The following is a 27,142-nucleotide window of genomic DNA, read 5'->3' on the forward strand; positions in this document are numbered from 1 at the left end:
CCTGTGATAATTGGATTTTGAAAAACTGGCTTGTTGTGGAAACAAATAATGGTGATAAAGCTTCAGTGCAGACACCTTTCTCCCATGACAACTTTTTCAGGGGTGGATCTCCCTTTTCGACTTCCTGTTGTCTCACCCCCATTCTTAATTAAGAGCTGTTTGTAAGTTGGATGTTTGTAACCCAGGGACTGCTTGTGCTGTAATGATATTAGTATTATTATACAGTATTTTTTTAATCCCATCCTCTCCCGTGAGCCTAGGAGAGGGTTCAAGATTTGCTTCCTCCCTTTTATTTTCATAACACAATGAGGTAGGCTGAGCTGAGAGGTTATGGTTTTTTGCCGGTATCCCACTGACCTGATGTCAGGTATTCTTTGTCATATTCTGATTTTGGGAGGATTCTCCCTAGTCAAGCAACACCATAGACAGCAGTAGCTGTAACTACTGTTGTGTGGAAGAATATCCAAAGTTGTTCTCATATCACTGGTGCTAAATGAATAAATTGGCCCTCCACATTTGCAGGTTTTACCCCAAAAGTGACCACAGAATCACACTGGATGACCAAGGGATTCGTAGTGAGGTGTTCTGTTAAGGGGGAAATAGCATTTTTAAATTTGTGGTTTTTCCACTTTCGTGTGGGTCCTGCATCCCTGCCCCCAGAAAATGTGGAAATCTGACTAAAATACGTAATATTAATTCTGTGCCGAACGTGTGGTTCCTGTAAGGGAAAACATGGGTAATGTAACACCACCATATATTTCTTACTGCATTCGGGTACAGTTTTATTACCTAATGTAAGCCAATACAAAACCCATGAATAAGTGAAGCTTGAAATTTTATAACACTATATATTTTGATAATTTGAAGACAGCCATGGGGTCACTTTCATATAAAGGGAAATAATCATGCCAAAACATAAAATGAACACTTCTAGTAATTTATAAGGAATCCTTCTGGTTGCCAATGAATATCCATAACCCCAAAATAATTTTCTACATGGCATACCAGAGATGTGTTTAGATATAAAGAAAGACTCATACCTTTACCACATTCTGCACATAGATATTCTCGGATATTGTCATGGACTCTCATGTGTTCTTTTAACATGTCCTTCCTTGCAAATGACTTACCACACTGTTCACAGGCATGGCTTTTCACACCTTTAAAGGAAATGAGGAATGGAAGGTGATTGGGGGAATAGGTACATTTAATGGGCAACTTAACAGAATACAGTTTTAACAGTATTTATATAAAGCTGCTAACACTCCCAACCCTGAAAACAAAGGATCTTAGGAAAAACTTGTAAGCATCCGTAAAAAGAGTTGCTAAGTATAAGATACAAATAGAAGTTGTAGTAGATAAGCTACTTGAGAGGGAAAGGGAAAGGAATAGAGGATGTAATTGGAGATGCTCTCAATTGTATCCTGCTTAGTTGGGTACAAGAACTGATGAGATTTCTCATCCAGCATCTCATCCAACTGAAATGTTAAATCCAAGTCAGGGATAGAGAAGAGAGAGAGAGACTGTTTTCCTCAATCCATCCCATTACAGGTAAAATATCCCCCCCCCCCCTTTGCTTTCTATTGTACTTCTATCCCTGTTGAGCTGTTTCATCAGAATGATTATAGACTAGGAATGGGCAAACTTCAGCCCTCCAGGTGTTTTGGATTTCATCTCCCACAATTCCTAACAGCCAGTAGGATGTTAGGAATTGTGGGAGTTGAAGTCCAAAACTCCTGGAGGGGTGAAGTTTACCCATGCCTGCTGTAGACACTTAGAAAAGGCCAATACTATAGGAACATCCAGCCCAGCTACAAAGCAAGATACAACAATTAGCCAGGGCTGGTGCTTCCAGCAGAGAGCCTGTGTTACAACTTCTATTGGCTGCAAGTAATAAATTATGAGCATACTCTTATTTGAGGAATCCTTCTTCCCAACCAACCCACACCTACAGAAAGCACAGGTTTGAACAGAATTCCCTTAGCACAGATTTAAGCATTTATAAGCTAAAATCCCAACAAGTAGAATCCAATTACAGGGTTACAATTAAAAAGCAGCAGAAGAAGAACAGTAATAAAACAATCTACCTGTATGTATAAGTTTATGCCGTTCTAAATTTCCTATGCTGTTAAAAATCCTTCCACAGATTTCACATGGATGGATATATCTAAAATAGGAAATAAAGATCAGCTAATGACAACTCTTTTCTGGTAAACTGAAAATCTATAATTTTAAATGCATATTTCTATTTGAAAAAAAAATGAAAACAATGTTCAACAGAATACTATAATTCAGAAAATGAAGCTACATTTCAATGTATTTGTCCTTCAGTCCACTAGAATATGTAGGTTTACAGGATCAAGGTTGCTTTTGATATTTCTGCAGATCACAAGCATTGAGATAATTCTGTATGTAGATGATGCTTTTGTTTTTAAAAGTTACATATGGATTTATAGCTTTACAGTTTCATTATTATACAGGCAGTCCCCGAGTTACAAACATCCAACTTAAAAATTACTCACAGTTAAGAATGGGAATGAGACAACAGGAAGTGAGAGAAACCTAACCCAAGGAAGGGAAATTCACTCCGGAAAGGGTTATTATCATGGGGAAAAGGTGTTTCAATTGCAGCTTTATCACCAATCCTTGTTTCCAAAACAGGCCAAGGCGAAATCTTCTGAACAGACAGCTAAACAAACACCATGGGGTTGTTAACTCTTCCCTATACTATCCAAACCCTGTGTAGGGGGCAGGGGGTGGGAGGCGGTAAAGGTTTCCCCTTGACATTAAGTCTAGTTGTGTCCAACTCTGGAGGGAGGTGCTCATCTCCATTTCTAAGCCAAAGAGCTGATGTTGTGCATAGACGCCTCCAAGGTCATGTGACTGGCATGACTGCATGGAGCGCCGTTACCTTCCTGCCAAAGTGGTACCTATTAATCTACTCACATTTGCATGTTTTCAAACTGCTAGGTTGGCAGAAGCTGGGGCTAACAGCGGGAGCTCGCACCACTCCCCGGATTTGAACCGTCAACCTTTCAGTCAACAAGTTCGGCAGCTCAGCAGTTTAATCAGCTATGCCACTGGGGGCTCCTATACACACACACACACACACACACACAAACAATATAGATAGATAGATAGATAGATAGATAGATAGACAGACAGACACACACACACACACACACACACATATATATATTTGGCTGGAGTTACACAATGTACCTGTTCCAACTTACATACAAATTCAGCTTATGAACAAACCTACAGAACCAATCTTGTTCGCAACTTGGAAACTGCCTGTATATGAAGAGAATCGTTTTACGTGATCCATCTGAAGGTAATAAGAAAACATCACATCTTTTTCAAAAGAAAGCCTCTTTTATGCAATGAATGTATGCATATCTTCATAAAGTAAGATTTTCCCTTGTACAAGAGACAGACTGCAGCAAAGCTAAAAGGGGGTTGTTTGTGCTGTTTCTCCTTTGTTTTTGCCCTGCTTCACACAGAATGATCAAAGGAACTATAAAACTATGCTTCCACATTACAAATGAAGGAGCATTTACCAACTTATTCTGCTGCCACTATTATAATTAACCATGTCACACTTCAAACTGGCACATTCTCTAAAGCAGTGGTTCTCAACCTGTGGATCCCCAGAGGCTTCAACTCCCAGAAATCTTAACAGCTGGTAAACTGGCTAGGATTTCTGGGCATTGTAGGCCAAAACACCTGGGGACCCACAGGCTGAGAACCACTGCTCTACAGGGTAATAAGATGGAGAAACATTGTTTTTGAAGTGTATGTGCAGAACCACCTTAAAGGTAATATACAGGGTGTTTCAAACTGATGGACCCAACTTCAAAGCAGGGTTTTTCACGATGGCAACATGTTACAATTACATAAAACAGTTTAATGTGTCATCAAATTTTACTAACCATTTTGAGCCAGAAATTCTGCAAATAACTCTGCAAATAAAGAATATGTATTGTCGAAGACTTTCATGGAGAATATCCCATTAGGAAAATGGAGAATATCTCATTAGGACCTATGTTATGGAGTCTCCATCTTGTGAATAACTGAGGTTGGGGGCTGTCTGTGCACTGGGAGGGGCCTTTAGGAGTAATCATTTGAAACTCTATCCTTACCCTTTCAAGTGGAAAGGGTTTTATTCACAGGTAATTTGTGGTTGCAGAGATACAATCAATTCAAATTAGGTACATCTTTTTGAATCAGGAATGGGCAAAAACCCAGCCAAAGCCAACAGGAACCAATTATTTTGATGTGGCAATGGCTGAGGAAAATTTGAACTTTCACTGTAAGACCAGAAGTACAGGTAATATGTGTCACGAGCCCTGTTTTTAGCTGAACTGAGCTTCTGGGGGTATGGTTTGGTTTCAAAACAAAGGAAATGTTCCCCTGTATCTTGTTTTGAAGAAAACATACATATCTTTTTATTACAGCCACTAAAATTCAGCTGTGTAGTATCAAATTCAAAAATGGGTGTCACAAAAAGGGTGCGTGTGGTCCATGCATATTGTGTGTGTGTGTGTGTATGTGTCAGGAGCAACTTGAAAAACTACAAGTCGCTTCTGGTGTGAGAGAATTGGCTGTCTGCAAGGACATTGCCCAGGGGACACCTGGATGTTTGATGCTTTACCATCCTATAAAAGGCTTCTCTCATGTCCCCGCATGGGAAGATAGAGCTGACAGTTGGGAGCTTACCCCACTCCCTGGATTTGAACCACTGATCTTTTGGTCAGCAGTTCAGCCGACAGATGGGTTTAATCCATTGCACCACTGGGGGCTCCATCTTACACCCATGCCTTACACAGACTCCTTGCTCAATACAGTCATTCCACTGATCCTGCCCCTGATTTCTCTTTTTTTGTTGAAGTTGCACCACCCTTTCTAAGAAATACTTCTGAGGCTCCAGTCTTGCCCATGTTTCTCATTGACAGGTTCTCAATGAAGTGAGATGAACCCAAAGCAAGCTCTGGAAGACAATTTTGATTCAGCTTGGGCAAATGTATCTGCTTACTTCTGCACATTGGGGTCAGGCAGGTTCTCCCGGTGAATGACCATGTGTGCATGGTAGGTTGCCTTCAAAGCAAAGCGCCGGTTGCAGATGCTACAGCCATAGCCTTTCTCCTTGTGAACTTCCATGATGTGTTTCAGATATTCTTTTCCTCGGCCAAATGTCAACTAAAGAATGAAACAAGAGTGAATGCACCACACCAGAGAAATTAGGACACATTTTTTGTGAAACAGCTACCACGTGGCTAATGCAAGTTTGGGCTACAAAGCAAAAGTATATGCTATTGGTTCTGCATTGTGCTAGTGGCAGTGAAGTTTGGTGGAGTTGATAAGATGGCTCAGGGAAGACAAATGAAGTCATGCTTCTGGAAAAGAATGGGATGTTCCAATTTATCATAGGCGATAAATGAGGACTACCTTGGGAAACATGGAAGATAAAGAAAAAACCTTGCATACTGAAGGAACTATAGACGTGTTGAGAAGCATGAGGAGAGGCATGCAAAAAAGGAATTATGAGACAAAGAGCAGATAATCAGAGGATGTTTCGGGGGGGAAAAAAGCTTTATAATATACTGCATTAGTGTATGTTATAGGAAAAGTGAGGGAAATATGCTATGGAAGCCAACCAGAGACACAGAGACTGGAATGAAACAGTCAGTGATCTGAAAAGCAGGGACTGTGGACACAATAAGAAAGCAGAATGGAAGAAAACTAGCATCAGTCCTGGAAATAGGAAAGACTGCAGCACTGTCGGGATATAAGTCGGCAGAGACAAGGGAATGGGTCCTCTAAGTCAAGAACTGTGAACCTGATAGGAATATTTTGCCATTTGTGGCTTCCAAAGAACCACAATATTGTGAGTTGAGTCAAGAAAACAGTGGCGGTGACCGTGATAGGTATGAATTTTACATTCTGAATTCCACATTCTATGATAATATAATCAGCAGAGGGTTTTTTTCTCATGTCAGGAGCAACTTGAGAAACTGCAAGTCGCTTCTGGTGTGAGAGAATTGGCTGTCTGCAAGGACATTGCCCAGGGGACGCCTGGATCCTGTGGGAGGCTTCTCTCATCTCCTCGCATGAGAAGCTGGAGCTGACAAATGAGAGCTCACCCCACTCCCCGATTTCAAATCGCCAACCTTTCGGTCAGAAGTCCTGCCAGCACAAAGGTTTAACCCATTGTGAGGTAACACAAAGGGAATTAATTCAGCGAACTCTACACCCTGACCTGTTTTCCTACATCTCTAGGGAAGATGGGACTTGAAACAGAGACTAAGGTTAACCATTTGAGACCATTTTCAGACAGGTGAATAATGTGTCACTAGTAATAAGCTAATAAATATGTTCATCAGATCAGGCCGAGTCCCTAGATCAAAGTATATGACTGAATATTTTCTGTCCATTTTTGAGTTTTTCCATGTCTATCCTCCCTCCCATCTCACCACAAAATGTCTGAAAGGAGTAAAGCTACCTGGCACCTTTTGCAGCTATACTTGTGAGGCTCAGAATCCACACTTCCATCAGAATTTTCATCGTTTTCCTCTGAAGAAATTCCAATTTTGCCAATAAACTCTTCCCTCTGGTGATCATCCATGATAGCTATGTCCTATGATGAATAGAGATGTAAATTCAAAAACATACAGGGATCCAAAACATTTACCAACAGCTACGACATGCTAGGTTTTCTAAAATTAGAATAGAAGTTATTCCCACTAGTCCCTCAACTGAAATTTCACTGAGCACAAAAGAGAGGTTTCCTTGCCCCATTACTTATTTTCGGACAATCATGCTTGCATGAAACTGGCAATTTATATATTATTTTCTAAACTATTACATATGGAAAGACTTCACTGCCAACACAAGAAATTTTCTTTAAAAATGTAAACATGAAAGTATTGCGTTAATTTATTCTGCTTTGTGGTTTTTCATCATTTTAGTCATGCTGAAAACAAATATAAAACACATGAAAAATAGCCCTTAGCCTTTCCTTTACTCTTTTTCTGTACTCATTTTTATTCAAAATTTCACAGCTATCTTTGAAGCATAATATTTTTCAGACAGATACATGATTATCTTAGACTTTGCAATGGTTGTCAGGCATCTTAAAGCAAGCAACCAATACTGATATCACTTTATTTGGCTTCAGATTTGACCGTCCTCCTTTATTTCTTGTTAAACCAATCTAGTCAACTGTTTTCTGAAGAACTGTTAATATTTCTTCAGTTCTTCCTGCCAGCTTTTTCCTTCCGCTATTCAACTCCAGGCTCGATTCTGATCACACTGCAAACTGTCAAACATTAAACATCCTACCTTAAAATGAACATGAATATGATCTCTCAGAACATCCACTCTGAAGAATTTACGACCACAAATCTCACAGGTGTATTTCTTGTCTCCATGTGTCAGGAGGTGCTTGTTCATATTGCTTCTGCATGAAAATATCTGGCCAAGAAAAAAAGATGGTAGATTAGTTTCCTTGATAAAAACAGCTGAGGAATGAAGTAATATTTAGACTTCCAATCTAATAGAGAGATACCCTCAAGTACTTTAAATTTATAAAAATTCTTCAAATTCCATTCCTGGATACAATTAAATTTATTTTATATCCCTCTTAATGGCAGAGCTAATACCTACTATTACCACATTTAAAAATATAAACTAAGGAAGAGAGAAACTATCACTTGAGCACATTATCTAACACTGTAATTCTAGAAAAACATACTTGAAAGTAAATCTCATAGAAATACCACTAAACTAAATAGGATTTATATATAAAATATGAGTACTATATACAGAATGTATTTTTCCCCAGAGACATACAATTAATTTCTTTCCATGTCAGAAGCGACTTGAGAAACTGCAAGTCGCTTCTGGTGTGAGAGAATTAGCCATCTGCAAGGACGTTGCCCAGGGGACACCTGGATATTTTACCATCCTGTGGGAGGTTTCTCTCCTGCCTCCGCATGGGAGGCTGGAGCTGACAGACTGGAGCTCACTCTGTCTCACAGATTTGAACTGCCGACCTTCAGATCACAGTTCAGCCAGCACAAGGGTTTAACCCAGTGTTTCTCAACCTGGGGGTCGGGACCCCTGTGGGGGTCGTGAGGGGGTGTCAGAGGGGTCGCCAAAGACCATCAGAAAACATAGTATTTTCTGTTGGTCATGTGGGTTCTGTGTGGGAAGCTTGGCCCAATTCTATCATTGATGGGGTTCAGAATGCTATTTCATTGTGGGTGAACTATAAATCCCAACAACTACAACTCCCAAATGGCAAGGTCTATTTTCTCCAAACTCTACCAGTGTTCACATTTGGGCATATTGAGTATTTGTGCCAAATTTGATCCAGATCCATCATTTCTTGAGTCCACAGTCTGGATATAGGTGAACTACAACTCCAAAAACTCAAGGTCAATGTCCACCAGACCTTCCCAATATTTTCTCTTAGTCATGGGAATTCTGTGTGCCATGTTTGATTCAGTTCCATCATTGATGGAGTTCAGAAGGCTCTTTGATTTAGGGTGAACTATAAATCCCAGCAACTCCAGCATTACCAAATGACAAAATCAATCACCCCCAAGCCCACCAGTATTCAAATTTTGGGTGTATCAGGTATTTGTGCCAAATTTGGTCCAGTGACTGAAAATACATCCTGCATATCAGATATCTACATTACAATTCATAACAGTAGCAAAATTACAGTTATGAAGTAGCAACGAAAATAACTTTATGGTTGGGGGTCACCATAACATGAGGACCTGTACTAAGGGGTCGCGGCATTAGAAAGGTTGAGAACCACTGTTTTAACCCATTGCACACCCGCAATACAATTAATCAATATCATGACAGAGAATTAAAGAAATATCACTTTGATTTCTAATTCACACTTAAAACCTAAGTAGCCAAAAATATACTAATAAACTTATTTGTCATTTTGCACAACAGTGCTCTGCACTGTCCCTGCTATTTATCAGAAATGCAGGCAGGTGGTTGGGCAATCAAAAACGCTGTGTGAAGCTGTGTGAGCAGATTTTCAGAATCCAAAATTAAAGTTTCACTATTCAGTGAGGAATCCTACCTTTCCACATACAGGACATCCAGAAGGCTCTTTTTTGTATCTGACCATGTTCTCCGCACTGTGCTCAAAGTCCTCTCTTTTTACACGTCTCACTCCTGAAATGATCAGTACCCACCAAAAAAAAAAAATTAAAATAGAATATTATTATGCTATTTCATGCAAATAATAATATAATAAAGACTATACCAATGTATGGAAATTACTATCTTCCTAGTCATTTTTTGCTTCCATGCAAAATATTCATGCTGGTGATTGGAGACCCTACATTGAGTAGAAGTGTGTGCATGATTCCCCTTTTGGCTGAGACACTTATGATGGGTATTTTTGCCTAAAATAAGACAAATAGTTGAACTCAACCACAAAACAGTCTGCATAGCTTTTTCCAAGCTTCTCAAGCAAAAATGTAATGCCATACTTCTGCTGAACTGCTCTAAACTCTGTAGTTATAGAAGCATATATAGTAGTAAATTGTCAACATGCATGTATTAAATATTTATTCCTTTTTATGTTAATTACCAACAATAAGGATTAATTTTGCATTCACAGGCACAAGGAGAGAGAAAAACAAGGATGTGTAGGAAGTTTTAATGTCAAAAAGACATAAGTCTTTAAATCTCTTTGAGTTGGGCACCTTTTAGGCATACAATTACACATGGATTATGCAAAGCCTTTTTGTAATCTAGACCTGTAGTTCATTACCATGGAAGACAAAAAGGTAGTGTCTCCGTATGCCATCTGTCTAACTTTGGAATGATTGCTCATCAGCCAGATGAAAACACTCACTCAAGTTCCCAATACAAGCTGACAAGACAAGACTGAGAATCAGATCCATCACAAGGATAATTACCTTCTAAATGTCGCCTCTGGTGATCCAACATGACATCTTTCCGATAAAACAACTTATTACAGATCTCACAGGCAAATTTCTTTTCTCCATGTTTCTTTTTATGTTTTGAGAGGTTGCTGTTTGTAGAAAAAAATCTAAAACACATCTCACATTGAAACGTCTTGTCATCTGCAAGAGAAGGGGGAACCAAATAAGCCGCAAACCATAGCAAGAGCTGCTTCTTAGAATTAAAAGAAACTCTGTGTTATGCTGCAGGGTTCATACTAAATGCTAACAAAGAAATACACCATTGTGGCACTGCCCAGTCTAGCTTATACTAAAAAGGTAAAGGTTTCACCTGACATTAAGTCTAGTCATGTCTGACTCTGGGGGGTGGTGCTCATCTCCATTTCTAAGCCGAAGAGCCGGAATTGTCCGTAGACACCTCCTTGGTCATGTGGCCAGCATGACTGCATGGAGTGCCGTTACCTTCCCAATAAGAGAACCATTACCAATAGCGGTACCTATTGATCTACTCACATTTGCATGTTTTCGAACTGCTAGGTTGGCAAAAGCTGGAGCTGACAGCAGGAGCTCACCCAATTCCCCAGATTCAAACCAAGTTCAGCAGCTCAGTGGTTTAACCTGCTGCACCACCAGGGGGCCCAGCATATACTAATGCAATCTATGTATGTTTCCTGAGTGAGTATGGGAAAACCATATGAGAAAACCACATGGCATGCACCTGAAATCCTATGCAGATACATTGCACAAAATACTTTATGCATAACAAGGCAAGGAATTCTGGACAGTGTGTGTAATCCAAATTCTATCAAAAGCACCCTGATACAGTATCCCACTAAACATCCATATGTACAAACACAACCAAATTGTACTTGAATCTGAATATACTTCAAACAATGATTCCAAAATCCTCACTAGAGATGCTGAAAGTCAGGGAAAGGGCTGCATTGAAGAAAGATGCCTCTGCCCAATTTTCAGAAATCTGAAATGAGTCTGTGGCTCATTCCATCTAAACATTTTATGAAAAGTTGAGTTGAATGCATCTGTCTATTTTTATAATACTTTTGTATAATAAAAAAGAAAGATACAGCCGAGCTTTCCTATTTACTCTTTACTGGATACATAAAGTTACAGATCATTTTGTATAACTTAGTCATAGGGAGATAATTTGTTTACTCTCATACCTGTCCGACAATTGTGAAATTCTAAAGCACTCTCTATCCGAAAAGCCTTTTCACATGTAGGACACCTGTACCTGTATTCATTATCAACCTGAGGATAAAAAGGTAAGAAAACTGAAAAAGGCACAATAAGTATGCACATATGTATGATATTTGTGCTCTAAAAATGTTCTCCAATAAAAGTGTCTCCCTTTCCACTCCCTGAAAATAACTGCTTCTCTCCAAGCCTACAAATAACATGATATTTTAAAGAAGGAATGTTTGTATGGTCTTCTCTGAGACTCTGAAGTGTTTGGAACTTCCATCTTGGAAGGAAAAGAAGGAGGTAATCTGATGGTGGGTCACAGGCAGACTAAGGAAGTATGAGGAGCCACAGAATTCAAAGCATAGCCTAGAGACATGATTTCAATTGCAAGGAAAACGATACCAACTTCAGCAATGGAAAGGTGAAAGTATAATGGTTGGGGAAAAAGCAAATATTTTTGCCAAAGAAAGGAAAGAAAGAAAGGACGGAAGGAGATTTAAATCTTCGGCAAAGAGCTAAAAATGTGGGTGTTCTACTGCGCTTTTGGTTAGTCCAAGGGTCCACAAACTTTTTAAAGAGAGGGCCAGGTCACAGTCCCTGAAACGGTTGGAGGGCCGGATTATAATTTGAAAAAAAAAAACCGAATGAATTTCTATGCACACAGCACATATCTTATTTGTAGTGCAAAAACACTTTAAAACAATACAATAATTAAAATGAAGAAGAAATATAAAGGTATAAAAATAGAGTTGTTGTTGTTATTATTAAGTGGTAGTTTTTCATCTGTCTTTTGTTCCCACTGGATTGCTCTGCACAACTAAGAACATCCTGCCCCAAACGGACACAAAGATTTTAATTCACAAAACATTTGTGGAAGTAAAGGAATTCTGACCTCATTCCTGCTGTGTTTATACGAAACATGCTGCTTCAAACTCTCTTTGCGACTAAATAGCTTGGCACATTCCTCACATTTGAACAATTTGTCACCTAGAAGATCAATTGCAACAAGAGAGGGTCAGATCATGATTTTATTTATTACTGGAAACTAAGGGATAGAAAAGCCTGCTTAAAACTAAACATTAAATGTAAACCCTGCAAGTAGATATCACATCATTTCCATATTGCATCTGAGTTGCCCCAGTCAACAATAGATAGATGTATAATCTATCTAAAATATTTAAATTGCTGCCACTTGTTTAAAAGGGAGATGAAGTTCTAAACAAATGATGATACTGAAGTGTAAAGGCAAAATTGAGTAAGACAAAAGGTTTATTTATCATGGGGGGGGGGGGGGAATTACCAGGAACTGTGAGGGCTGCAGGAATGATTGGCGATCTGCAGCCACTTTACTCAGGTACTACTTTAGGTTCTTATCGCTGAATCTGGCTTCAATTGCATTTCTGACAACAGAGAGTTCTCTTTCATTTTAAGCTAATAGTGTTTTTAACTAAGTTAAATTTCCACCCACCATGAGAACGGATGTGTCTGCTGAGGTTGCTGCTGTTCTGGAACATTTTACTGCAGATGTTACACTGATACACCCGCTTGTGTTCCCCGAGTTGTTTTATTAGTTTCCGCCGTATCCCATGTCTGCTAGAGAGGATCAAGCTTCTCTTAAGGGACATAGAGCTCTGATGATGAGAAAACCTGTCAGATTGCAATGAAAGTAAAAAGATTCAATTTGCTATAGAAGGAATTCTGCTGCCTCCTCCACCTCCTGCTTTTCCCTCAAAACGGGACTCAGCACAGCTCACAAATTTACAACAAACACAGTTGCATAAGCATGCAATTAAATCTTCCATAGAATTAAACTCTGTGGTCATTAAAAAGACATCAAGAAATAGCTTTCTAAGCTCTACAGAGATACTCGCAGGAACACCTCAGCAAGCCAGAGTTCAAAAGTGGCAGGCAAAAACCCGAAACCTCAATCAGTGGCTGAGATCGGATGAGAAACTCCCCCCTGGGCACACAGAAAACTGGGTGATCTGGAAGGCACTGATCAGGCTGCACTCTGGCACCACGAGATGCAGAGCCAATCTTAAGAAATGGGGCTACAAAGTGGAGTCTGCGACATGTGAGTGTGGAGAAGAGCAAACCATCGACCATCTACTACAATGCAGCCTGAGCCCTGCCACATGCACAGTGGAGGACCTTCTGATAGAAAAACCAGAGGCTCTCCAAGTGGCCAGCTACAGGTCAAAGGACTTTTAGCATAATGTCAAGTTTTTAACTTTGTTTGTGTTTTTAAATACACCAAAAAAAGTCAACAAAACAACAAACCATTTAAAGCTCTTGCAATCAATTTCCCAAAGCCTGCTAGAATCGAAAGGTAAAGGCAAATTCTATCTGAAAACATCTTGTAAAAAAAATAATCACGATTGGTTTAATTAGTGTCACTGTAAGTCGTAGGCAATTTGAAGGCATGCAATGACAATGTGCCAAAGTAGCATGTCAGTCTACCTATATTTGAAATGATAATGTTTTTGATATCTTTTTCATGTTTCATTACACAGAAGGTGATAAAGGAGCTCTTACTCTGTTTCGCATTAGCATCCTCCATGCCTCTTTTCTAGAGACTGGGAAAATTATTATTGGACTACAGCCTCCAGTACACCCCAGCAAGTATGGACATAAATCTGATAATATCCATTTCTAACAACCACCCCAAGCTTTTTATAGTAAGAAAACCCCTGTTTTTGTCATAGTGATCAAATATATAATTAATATGGATGTTTGATATTTTACCATTTGGCTCCTCTGTTTCATGTGGGACTTACTTTGTGATAGAATTCACAGTGTTCGTAGCACTGGGCAGCTTCCCCAACACCAGCTCCATAATTCTTTCTTCTGCAGGAGAAGGCAGGGCTGCATCATCAGGTGGGATCTCTGTTATGATTTCAGCTACCTGCTCCACTATTAATGGAAAACATTATTAACAAGAAAAAAGATGCTGAGTTTTGAACTTTAACTGGTATTGAAAGGTATTGAAATTAATGAGTCATCTACAGCATAGTAAAGCCAAACACAACTCATAGTATAGTACTGAAGTTCTAAATATGTTTATTGGGAAGCAAGACCCTGTTTAAAGATTGCTTTTTAAACAAAAGCCTTGCAATTGCCTCTTTTAGGCAAGTTGGAACTCTGCCTTGATGGAATAAAGGCACCGATTCTCTCTTTATCCACTTAGATATTCCCCTCCTGGTCCTTCAGTGAGTCAGAAGGGGAAAAGTGTGTATTACACACAATGTCTCTCAGGTCCCATCCTCACAGCTGAATAAAATCCCACATTTTATGCTTTGAACTGGAATATATGGCAGTGTGGACTCAGATAACCCAGTTGAAATCAGACATTGTGGGATTTTCTGCCTTGATATTCTGGGTTATATAGTTGTGTTGAAGGGACCTCACCATTCTCAGGATCTGCCCCGCATCTTTGAGCTTTACAAATTGAAAATGATCACACTAAACAAGGCAGGGCCAAAGTTACATAGAGTGGAATTGGGCCTACTGTAACACCCAAATCAGAACTGATCTGAGCAGTTTTATCTGCAAAGTGTTGTGTACTTTGTTCTAGGAGTGCAATAAGCCTGTGATCATTCAGAACATTGTAAATAGTGTAAAATCATGGATATAACTATAAATAGTGTAAAAAACACTCTGCTAGACCTCCAGCTAACATGGCATTAAAATGTAGAGCAAGGGAGTGAGAGAAAAAAAAACATGAATAAATGTATTTACAGTTTTTTTTGGATTATGTCGGATGAAACAGGATGCCCTTGTTCTGACATTTCTCCAAATCAAAACTGCTTTCCAAAGCTGGATTTGGCCTACTGCTGGGAGGGGACATGTACCTGTTATTCTGATATTACTCTCCAGAAGTAATGGTGCAAAGCAATATCGCAGGAGAACATCTAACACCTACTCAGGTATAGATTCCACCAAATTCCCTGCTATTTCAAAATGAAGAAAAAATGAAGTATCTGATCACAGATTTTACATGTCAAAACTATGTTAAGATCTTTGCTCAATCCAACTGCTCAAGAGAGCTGCAGGTATCACAGAAGGTAACACTGGGTTAATGTACCAATGGACGAACTCTCTGTAGGGAACCTCCATGTACCTACATGCTACAACACATCAATGAGCTCTCATCATAATGTAGATGATGCAGTCTCTACAACTCTCCTGTATCAATGCACTCATCAGAGCAGTTTTCCACAATTCCCAGGTACAGTAGATTACAATTTCATCTGCACTTAATGGAAGCTATAGTTCAGTGCCTTCAGGAAGCTGACAGGTTTGAAATGTGACATTAGAGTAACAAATAAAATATCACAGAAAACTACTTTTGGTAACTTCCTGGTCTCACCAGAAGAATCTTTGTCATCCACAATCACAAGAGGCATTTCAGCTTTGTTCACTTTTGGCTTTCTGCCCCTTCGCGACTTTTTTTTCACATCGGCAGAGGCATTGGCATTTTCACAGATTACGGGTTCGTCAGCAGGGGGAGCCTCCACAGCCTTCTCTGGAAGAGCATCATGTTGTTCAGTAGTTGGAGTTCCTTTGGCTTGCTCCAGGTGACTCAGCAGATGTTCTGCAAGGAAAGAGGAATGAGTTAGGGAAATGCATGCATGCGTGATGGAACCTTAGAAACTAAATCAAGGGTCTTGTCTTTTCAAAAATTTAAACTCACCTGAAAATAGTAATATTCCACTAAGTTGCAGTAAAATGCATAACATTTCTTTGGAAACTTAAGGTTTATTTTTTCATGTCAGGAATAACTTGAGAAACTGTAAGTCACTTCTGGTGTGAAAGAATTAGCCGTCTTCAAGGATGTTGTTCAAGGACGCCTGAATGTTTTACCATCCTGTGGGAGGCTTCTCTCATGAGAAGCTGGAGCTGACAGAGGGGAAACTCCAGATTCAAACTGCTGACCTTTCGGTCAACAGTCCTGCTAGCACAAGGGTTTAACCCATTGAGCCACTGAAGGCTCCAACTTAAGTTTAATATTTTACATGATCCATGAAGCAAGTATCAGTAATAAATGCATAGAGATAGCTAGCTAGCTAGAATAATTATTGTTGATTTCCATGTAATGAGAAGACATTTTACAAGGCACAAATAAGAGGTGAAAATGCTATTTTTCTACAAAGCTTAATGAAAGGAAAAAAACTCACAATTGGTTTTGAACAGAGAATGCAATTAGAGCTTAAGTTAGTGGCCAAGGTTTGACATGAGGCCAAAAATAGTTTAATATCAAAACAACACTTCTAGTTTTCTACCTGTGCTCGTATTCTCAAGGCTTATGCCAAATGACATTCTGTAGGTCTTTAAAAGTGCCACAAGTGTTAACAAAATGAAGAATATACAACAACATCCATGGTCAAAGTGTGTATACATTTTGTAATTGGAATCAAAGTTTTCTTACTTGAGGAATCAAAGATAATTAGAAACCACAAGTTTAACACCTCCCTTCAACACATTTGTATGCCATCATATTTTAACAACTGCAACATCATCATGATACATAAGTGATTTCAGACCCATCATACCAGTGACACACAACATGAGTATTTATACCTGAAGGAGTAGCTTTTGCAGATCCGGAATTCTTGCTTTTCTTGAGTGAAAAAGCACTGCTAGATTTATTTCCCTCTTGATCACTTTCCATCACAACTAAACACACATCTATGGGAAAGATTGTTTTTATTAGTTTATTTTTCCATTTGCTACAGTACATATTTAGGGTGCACAGTCTTTTAATTTAGGTTCTGCATTGTTCTCCTGGGTTGCTCTTGAGATCTCTCCCCACCACTAGTCCCATGGAGTTCCCCACTGGCCTTATTCACAAGGCCTTCCAACACCATCCATCCATCAGTTTTGAAGGCCTTGTAAATGAGGCTAGTTGGGAAATGTGTACCTGACGGAAGGCCTCATTCATGCCACCTGCTTCCCTGGCATGCTATGCCTGCACAATTGGGAGCATTACATTCATTGGCACATCGAGTAAATACGGGTAATAACAACAGCAATAACAACAGTTATGATAATCTGTTAGCAATCAGAATAGATATAATAATACACCTGAATGATCTGCTTTAGAAGGCTGAGAAGTCTTGATTTTCTTGAGAGAAAAGGTACCAGGTTTTGAAGCAGTGTTGTTCTCTTCTTGGTCGCATTCCATCACAACTAAACACACGTCTATTGAGAGAATAGTGTCTCTATTAGCTTATTTTTTCACTTATATTTTGTTATAATGCAAATAATTATTGCATCTCCACTGGCCTACATTGAAAATATATTACTCTATGGTTCAAACCATTTTATTCTGGTTAGCTTGAGAGTTTTACAGGTTCATTTCAGGTTATGAAAGCTGATTCCCCAGACCAGTCATATATGCTATGCACAGTGAAACAATCAAGTTACATAATTTGATAGTAGCATAGGCTATATGTATATCATTAACTATTTTTATACACAGACACTCCTGCCGCCCTGGAGACTAGGATGCAGAACAATGCTTTCAAACTACAGGAAAGGAGATTCCATCTGAACATTAGGAAGACCTTCCTGACTGTGAGGGTTCTGAGAGGGGAACTCTCTGTCCCCGAGTGTAGTGGAGGCTCCTTTTTGGAGGCTTTAAAGCAGAGGCTGGATGGCCATCTGTCAGGGGTGCTTTGTTCAGAGATTGGGTAATATCCTTCTCTGAGGCTGCGAGACTGCAATCTGTCCAAGGTCCCCAATGGGTTTCCATGGCTGAGTAGTAATTTGAGCTTTGGTTTCCCAGAGTCACCAAGTCTAGTCCTCAGACCACTATACCATTCTCTTGCATGCTACCCTGCATCCAAACGCACACCTTTAAAGGAAAAAAAAAAGGCAAACGTACCATTGGAAATGCTAGTAACTTGCTTCAGAACTGGCTTTTCCATTTTTTTGGCATAGAAAGCTGCATACCATACTCGTAACTCAGTTCCTGGAGGGATGTCGCGGGAAGTAGTGAAGTAAATGTCATTTTCATGCTGGAAAGCCGTCAGGTTCTGGTGATCATATTGATTGGCTGGCCTTACCATCATCATCCAGTTACAATCATCTTCATTAGAGGTGTCAAAAAATACTGGAGGGCTATCCTTTTGAAAAACCTAAGCAACACCCAGACAGGGAGTGAACATAAATGTATTTGTAAGGATTATTATTTTAAGGATTAATGAGCAACACTATGCACAATAATGCATCTAGTATAGCAGGAGTGGGGAACTGCCAGAGCTCACTGCAAAACATTGAGAGATCTTTATCCATCACTCTTCCTGTTCCACTTTTAAAATTCAATTTACTTTTTCGATTTAAAATATCACTCTTTTCAAAAATATTTAGCGGATGTTGTGTGGGCTTTAGGATTTCAAAAGTGTCCTTAAAGGGCCCGTGATATTCATGTGCCACACTCCGCCCACCTCTGAACCACATTATACTCTTGCCACAGAGTTATTTCCTTCATTACTGTAGCAATACAGAAGAATACCCACAGAACACTTATCCATTTGGCAACACACTTATCCAAGTTTTTTTCCCCCTGAATTTTTAATTTCACCTAAACTCAAGACTTATTGTACCTTCAGTAGAAATGGTGACTGCTTTTCCAGTTTGGCAACTCTCTTGGATTCAAAGGGGCCAAACTGGGTGCGCTTGACCAGTTGAGTTATCGCAAACACACCTTCAGTTCCATCCTCAAGTTGCCTGATCTCCAAGTTGGAGGGAAGAGATGATCTAAGAAGTAAATATATACAGCAAATCAGAGTGAAGCAGGATAGACTGCAATTTTTCTAATATTAGGTAAAAGAAACAGACTTACTCTGTACATAGACATCCCATACAATAGAATAATTAAGATAAAGGAAAGCCATACAACAACACCAATAAGTGGCACTGTATTCCATCTAATTTTGAAACCTGAATTAGGACCTGGGGGGGGGGGGGCAGACCATTCAAGAATCCCAGGTACTACAGTTTATAATTGCATATATACATATACATATATATATATATATATGCGCAGGGGCCACTGTAGCACAGTGGGTTAACCACTAGCTGCATTAAAACTTGGTTGGCAGTTCGAAACCATGGATCGGGGTGAGTTCCTGCTGTTATTCCTAACTCCTGCCATCCTAGCAGTTTGAAAACATGTAATGTGAGTAGGTCAATAGGTACTGCCTCAGTAGAAAGGTAAAAGACACCCAATGTAGCCATGACAGCAACACGACCAGGGGTGTCTACAGACAACAGGCTCCTCAGCATGGAAAAACGGAACAAGAGCACCTCCCCATGGCCAGACTTGAACATCGCCTCCAGATGCTGGAGATGGAAGGGAAACTTTTGCCTTTGTTTGTGTATTGTATGTCATTTTTCACTGTATAAAAGGCACTGCATGTTTGTCTATATATGTATAATGTAATCCGCTCTGAGTCCCTCGGTTAGATAGAGCAGAATATAAATAAAGTGTATTATTATTATTTCAAAGGAAGAAACTGGCAAAGCCATCTCTGAATATTTCTTGCCTAAGAAAACCCTACAAAATTCATGAAGTAATGATAAAACCACGGGTGACTTGAAGACACATACACACAACAAATTAATTGAAGTACCAAATGCTTGACATCACTTGTTACCTGACCAATAGAACTGAAGATGCCAGGGCTTGAACTTGGGACCTTCACTGCACAAAGTTCTGCTACTGAACCAAAAGGCACTACAGAGAGGTCAATGCATTTCCTTGGTTTCCACTAGTTGGGAGTCTGCCTTTACAGTCATGGAAAGGCAATAAAACAGGAATGCTCTAGCCATGAATTACTCCATTGGTTGATTGGACTTACTATGTACCCCATCTTCACTCACTTTGTACCATTGAAATACTCTGGAATGAAGCACTGAAGCAATAGTTTTATATTATTTTGCAAGATACAGTATGGCCCCATGGATTTGATATCCACAGTTTCACTTACACTCCAAAAAACATTGTAATTGTAGGCCTCCCTCGGTCCTCTAGGTAATTTTATGGTACGCTGCTGGTCCAAGTATAGCCAAAATATAGGGATCGCTATTACCCACAGTTTTAGGTATCCAATAAGGTCCTGAAGCATACCCCCTGTAGTTATGGGGGTCATACTATACTTATTAATAAGATATATGAGAATTCTCCTCTAGCAGAAAAAAATTCAGTGAGAAATACAGCACCAAAAAAAAAAAAAAGTATAGATGAAAACAGAGCACTCTTTTTTGCAACTTTGTTATTCCACTAAAATCTGCTAACTTTAAAAGCAAAGAAGGAGCTTAGCAAAAGTTACTTACCTTGCCCTACTTAATACAAAGGAGTCTTTGACTGTCACCACTGGGCCCAGCTCTGGGCATTCTGAATCGTGATACTGATTACAATCTTCACACCCTGGAAACAGACAAGCAGGAAAACAGCTCTCTGTATTAGATTTTTCTCAATGAACATCCATGGGAAAAATTCAGAACCCTTTTACTCCCAGTGGCTAGACACACAGTTGAATTAATTGTACATTTGTGCTCATCTCAAGAACAAAGATAAATGTTATCCGCCTATAAGCACATTTGAGTAAAAATGTCAAGGAAATGATATTAAGGAAGAGATTCCAGGGTAAGGGAAAACAAAATTAGGTATAATAGTTTTTGGCAGGGAAATCATTGTAACACTCTATGAATTAAGGTGTCTAAAATTGGATGTGATCTCCACTAGCTGAATCCCAGACATGCAGCACATTCTACCAAACTATCTGTGAATATTTTTGGGAAAATGGATTGCTTAAGTGTTGCCACTTTTTGAAGCAGATGATAATGCAGCAACTAAGACAAATTAGATAGGATCTAAAGATGAAGTTGGAATGTCTTCAATAGCACTGTACATGCAGCCATGGTGGCCTGACTCTTTGGCAGCCAGCATAAATGTGGCAAACACAACCAACCCACCCCCCCAAAAAAAACACCTCAGCTTAACATTCTATCCTAAGCTCCAACACACCAATTTATGACCCCATGTAACATGATTTCCTGGGTTATAAATGTCATTTTCTGATTGGTTCTATCATAAAAACATGGGGAAAGTTTAGTAATCTTTTCTTGCAGCACAGTTTGCTATAGTTTTTCAATGAATATCTCACAGAGTTCTCGTCTCTCTCTCCTCATTCAAATTGCTCTTCTAAGACTACATTTTTGTAAATAAGTTCCCTTAACTGCAAGATTTTATACCTTAGTAACAGGATGCCTTAAGTAAATTTCTCCCTTATCACAGTTATCTCTTCATCTCCTTTCTTTGCCTATCTCCATACTGTTAAGCAATGTAAACCTTTTGAGCCTGTCTATTTTGCTTAAGATGTAAAACTTTGTGTGAACAGCTGGCATTAACAACAACACTAATAGGAATGAGAAAAAAATTACAATTTCCAAGTAACAAAAAAATTAAAGCTGAGCCTCACGTCTGAAGAAACTGCTAACACTGTATCATCTATGTTGTCTTTATAAAGCTTTCAATCTTTCTAATTACTAAATAAACATTGAGAAGAAGCAGACCCTTTTAAGCTTGACAAAGATGAACTTTACAGATGTACAGGAAAAAGAAATCAGACGCCAAAGATTTAAACTAACAACTGTCTGAAAGAGCATCAGTGGAACATAAAGGGTAATTAAATTCCTGATCAATAATAATGTTGCAGTGTTCTCCCGATACTTAAACAAAATCACAGACATTTGTTAACTAACAAGTGATTCTGTTTTCATATGATAATAGGTCATACAAACTATTTAACTCTTCCTTTTTGAATACTTACATATGAACATAGTCTCTTCACTGCCATCTTCTGCCATTTCTGAAATCTGTCAAAAAATAAACAACAGAGACACTGAGCAGTCACATACCTCCTAATAAAATGTTTATCCCACTAGTTATAGGGAGTCCAACACATTTGTGCCGATGCTATAATAGGAGACATCATACCCAATCGGTTTTTTGAATGTGGGTTGCTGTGAGTTTTCTGGACCGTATGGCCATGTTCGAGAAGCATCCTCTCCTGACATTTTGCCCATATCTATGGAAGGCATCATCGGGGGTTGTGAAATCTGTTGGCAACTAGGCAAGTGGGATGTACATATCAGTGGAATGCCCAGGGTGGGAGAAAGAACTCTTGCCTGCTTGAGGCAAGTGTGAATGTTGCAATTAGCCACCTTGATTAGCATTGGATAGCCTTGCAGCTTCAAAACCTGGCTACTTCCTGCCACGGAATCTTTGTTGGGAGGTGTTCGCTGGCCCTGATTGTTTCTTGTCTGAAATTCCCTTGCTTCTGAGTGTTGTTCTTTATTTAATGTCCTGATTTTAGAGGGCTTTTTAAATACTGGTATCCAGATTTTGTTCATTTCCATGGTTTTCTCCTTTCTGTTGACATTGTCCCCATGCTTATGGATTTCAATGGCTTCTCTGTGCAGTCTGACATGGTGGTTATTAGAGTGGTCCAGCAATTTCTCATTTTTTTAATGTTGCATTCAAAAGGAATGTTGCTGTAGATTTTGGAAGCATGTGAATTACAGTTAAGTTATACAGAAAATGTGGCACATAAAAATTAAAGTCTTATTATCCACTATAGTTTTTGCCTCACTTTGCAAAATATCTAGAATACATAACAGAGATAGCAATAAATCATGCAAGGTAATACTGAGTTTTCACACCAATCTGGTATCTTCTGTGGGTCATTATTATTATCATTATCATCCATCACTTATACCCCACCTTTCTCCTTTCTCCTCATGGGCTTCAAGGCAACTGTCTTGACTAGTTGAAATTAACACAAGTTTTCTAAAACAAACCCCATTTTTGCAATGAAAAAAATTGCATGTGTCACACATGAACATGTGTACATTTTGGCTTTACATATGTGGTGGCAAGCCCCTTATGTGTATAAACCTGATGCTGAATCTTATATTTATTTATATCCCACCTTTTATTTATTTAATTTATTTACTATATTTATATACCACTTTTCTCAGCCCATGGGCGACACAAAGCGGTTTCCCTTTTCCCATGTATGAGACTCAATGTCACTTACAACAGTTGAAAATTTGTTAAAGTTCACATGAAAGAAAATTTAAAAATTCATCAAACTATCATAAAATTAAAATCAGGTAAAAACATGAACAATTAAAAATAAAAAGGGTTGGAGAAAAATGTGGAAAATGTTCCTAGTACCGTTACTAGCACAGGATATTTGATTCACTTTATTTGAAAAATACGAAGTTTACTAGCAGTTATGTCTTAACTGAATGTCACCCCAATGGGTATTGGGACTTTTATGTTTTCTTAAGGCTACAAAAACAAAAGAAGTAACTACATGGAGCTGGTCTAGACTTATCAAGTGTCACCAGATTTCCAGGCAGTTATAAGTTATGAGTGGTCACCCTGCCTAAGTAGAAGTGACAGATCATCACCTCTTCATGCAGATCTGTTGTGATGTAGGTTTCTGAGAGTTTGCTATACGGTTCATCACTTTGTACTCTCTGCTTGAATGTACCCAGAGGGTACCATTTTCCTGGAGCACAGACTTTTAAAAATGTATGTTCACATGGCCTTCTTTCAAAAGCATATTAGCATTACTTCCCAAATGAAATTGTCTGGGGTGAGATGTGGTGGATAGAGATGAGGGGCTAATGCATTTACTCAGACTCCTCACTGCCAACATAAAGTTTCTTCTTGCATTCTGCTTAAATAAACTATCCAAGGGTTTCTTCTCCCCAGCTGAAATAATAATGCTTATAGATGCTCACAACTGGAAGCAAGACCACTACAGCTCAGTTTATAATGATCCCCATACTTCTCTTGCTAGATTAAAATGAAGATTGTGTTAAATACAAATAAATTACAAAATTACAAAATTAGGCAGGGGCCTTCAGTAGTCCGGCCAGCTCCTCTACTGCAACTGCTTAAATAATTTAGCTTGCTCCTGAGATACTATATTTCTGTGACTAGTAGAAAGGAGTGCTGGTCAACAAAGTTCATTTTGAGCTATCCATGGTACTGCTTTAGTCCACAAGAGGGACTTTATCTTCACTTAATTTGATGTATTCCCATTGACTGGAATCAACCTACTTGACACAATATTATCTGCTGATGCCTCACTGTTCTACTGAGACACAGTTCTCCTCAGATTTGACAGTGTTAGCTCCAATAGACACTCTCTGTGAACTTCTACAAGTCAAAATGCCTCTTCTGCTTTGACTTCAATAAATGTTTGCTCTCTGTCAGAATACTACCTGCTAAGGATAATACATATAATATCCAGATATTACTAGTCGACAAAATAATTATATACTACATGACCATCTTGCAAAGGTTTGGTGCACAAACTCCCCCCCCCCCCCCCAACACACATTGCTTCTGTCATTATCACACTAATCTTCAGTTGTGAATGTTGTGGATATCCCTTTTAATAAAAAAAAAGCTAAGCAAAAGAAGGAATAGAAGCACTCTTGAATAACAACAGAGTAATTTTTATCATTCCTAAAAGAGACAGTTTTAAGTATCACCATCAAACTGTTAAGCAGAGATCCGGTTGAAAATATCAAACTCTTATTATTATTATTTTTAATTTGCCCAGGACACATTGAATGAAGGCTTCTGTGTGCTATTCTAGAGTTCAATAACATAACTTTTCAAATTCTGGATTATACAAATTAAGAGGGAATAGATTTTTCAATGGCAACTACACAGCATAGCAAAAAGGGAGCCTTCATATTTAGGAACAACAATGGAGATAAAAGTCCTGCCTTTTAAAGCCTTATTTTAAGTTTCCCAGATGCATTAGTCTGTCTGCTCTTACCAATAGGGGACTTAGGCCAGAGACAGCACCTTGGTCAGATCCAGAACAGCTGTCCTTAGTTCTTAATCTGTGAGCAGATCTGGGAGAAACAAAATATGGTAATGGAAGGAAAGCAATATATTCTGGACGTTTTGTCCTTTTCCTCAACCTGTTTTGGTCAACCAATCCATAATTTGTGCTGGCATGACAAAACTGGGAGTACTAATATATTACATGCAACTTACAAATGACTCACAGTTAAGAACAGGGGTGAGACAACAGAAAGTAAAGGAAATCTATCTCTCAGATGGGAAATTCAGTTCTGGAAGAGTTTTCACGAGGAAAAGTGTCTCCATTGAAGCTTTATCACCAATCCTTGTTTATACAATAAGCCACGTTTTTCAAAATCCAATGATCACAGGGACAGAAAGTGAGGCGAAATCTTCTGAACAAATACCACACGGGTGTTAACCCTTCCCTATGCTATCCAAAGCATGCATATATGTGTGTGTGTATGTGTATGTATATACATACATACATGTGTACACTTAAACATGTACCTGTTCTGACGTACATACAAATTCAAGAACCAACCTACAGAACCTATCTTGTTCATAACAAAAAATGCAATTTGATAATAGTAATAGCAATCACTGTCCACACGTTACAAGAATATGCTTCAATAATCTCAGATATTAAGGCTACAGGAGAGAAGAATTGTCACCAGTAAAATGAAAGCAGGTTGTAGCTTGTATTACTTTGCCAATTACTATATTGTTCTTAAGAAAGGAAATGGATCTAACAAAACATAGAAAGGAGTCTTAGAAGGCCTGAAGAGTGAGTCATATCTGTTCATAGCTGAGAAAACTTGCATATGTGACACAGAACAAATAGTTCTGTCAATTCCAAAACTGGGCAAGTAGAGACAGTAGAAACTGACAGCACTTGCACATTTATAGTACCAGTGAATTTGATTTATTTACCATAGTAATTGGAGAGGATGTCTAATCCAAAAGTATAAATCAAGAAATTAGGCTGTGGGACTTCAGTTTGTACCAAACAAAATAAAAGTGTTTATTTTGCACACATTTTACATTGTTACCTTAATTTTAATCCCACAAGGGAAGGACTGTAGTGGCCCAACATCATAGTTCCAGTTGTGCATCTCATTATCGTAATTACAATATTATTAATGTATCTTACAGCAGAAAGCATCAAGAATCGAGTGCTTTTATTGCCCTTATAATAATAAAAGACATCAGGAAAAAACCTTGCTACTTTTATCTCTAACATCAAGAGCATGTCATTCTCATCAGATTGTGATGGAGTGTATGTGTGATAGCTGCAATCTTAGAAACACTTACTTGGGGATAAAACCCACTGAATTCAATGAGGCCCACTTCTGAGTAGACATAAACATGACCGGTAAAATAAACATGCTACGGAAATTAGCCTTTCAGCAATTAATTCTAGATCTATTAGTCAAAGTATCGTTATTTTTCCCACCAGAAAACACTGAAATATAACTGAGATTAAATACAGGTACTATAAACATCACTTTGGAGACATGTCTATTCAAAACCAGTTATGAAATATAGCTTTTGTGTTAATTCTTGCATTTATTTTCAGACAGAAATATTACACACAATATTGCAATCATCTAGTTATAAATAATTCCCATTGAATCCAAAGAAATTGACTTCCTGTTAAATAGGCACAGGGGTTATTGTGTACAGCTTTACCTATATGACAGAAATGTATTTTATCATATAGATCTGCCTAGCCAACAAGTCTATACCAACAGCTTTTAGCATAAGGAATTGTAAATAGATAGTGAGAAATGCAAGACCTGTTCTAAACTAGAGCTTCTTAAACTTTTTCTACTCACAATCCCTTTCCACATGTGAAATTTTTATGTGACCTCAGGTATATAGTTATATAAAATAGATATAAAAATCAAATGATGATGCTAAATCAGCATTTGCAAGCCTTGCTGAACAGTTTGATTTTCCTTTTTATTATGTACAACTGAAGCATTTTCTGCAGTCTGCCATACACACTGCATGTTGTTGCTAACAGATTTGTGTAAATAAGTGGCATTCAGAAACCTTTTACTGTTGCCAA

The 27,142-nt window shown here is 38.6% G+C and overlaps 1 protein-coding gene across 2 annotated transcripts in view; it reads right to left on the reverse strand.

Annotated features, from left to right (window-relative positions):
* The window catches only part of PRDM15 (PR/SET domain 15), a 45,287-nt gene that overhangs the window by 15,629 nt on the left and 2,516 nt on the right, over positions 1–27,142 (reverse strand). For both annotated transcript variants that reach the window (XM_060770294.2, XM_060770293.2), the window contains exons 2-19: positions 22,004–22,049; positions 20,505–20,598; positions 18,773–18,926; positions 18,052–18,304; positions 17,250–17,366; positions 16,746–16,853; positions 15,535–15,759; positions 13,943–14,078; positions 12,634–12,812; positions 12,058–12,152; positions 11,144–11,231; positions 9,957–10,124; positions 9,110–9,204; positions 7,345–7,476; positions 6,506–6,640; positions 5,039–5,202; positions 2,088–2,167; positions 1,041–1,160 (exon numbers count right to left, since the gene is read on the reverse strand). In XM_060770294.2, the coding sequence (XP_060626277.2) occupies positions 1,041–1,160; positions 2,088–2,167; positions 5,039–5,202; positions 6,506–6,640; positions 7,345–7,476; positions 9,110–9,204; positions 9,957–10,124; positions 11,144–11,231; positions 12,058–12,152; positions 12,634–12,812; positions 13,943–14,078; positions 15,535–15,759; positions 16,746–16,853; positions 17,250–17,366; positions 18,052–18,304; positions 18,773–18,926; positions 20,505–20,598; positions 22,004–22,040 (2,380 nt within the window). In that variant the 5' untranslated portion in view covers positions 22,041–22,049. The remainder of the gene's footprint in view (positions 1–1,040; positions 1,161–2,087; positions 2,168–5,038; positions 5,203–6,505; positions 6,641–7,344; positions 7,477–9,109; positions 9,205–9,956; positions 10,125–11,143; positions 11,232–12,057; positions 12,153–12,633; positions 12,813–13,942; positions 14,079–15,534; positions 15,760–16,745; positions 16,854–17,249; positions 17,367–18,051; positions 18,305–18,772; positions 18,927–20,504; positions 20,599–22,003; positions 22,050–27,142) is intronic.

This window comes from Anolis sagrei, chromosome 3 (assembly GCF_037176765.1).
Source record: "Anolis sagrei isolate rAnoSag1 chromosome 3, rAnoSag1.mat, whole genome shotgun sequence".
In the NCBI taxonomy this organism is placed as follows: domain Eukaryota; kingdom Metazoa; phylum Chordata; class Lepidosauria; order Squamata; family Dactyloidae; genus Anolis; species Anolis sagrei.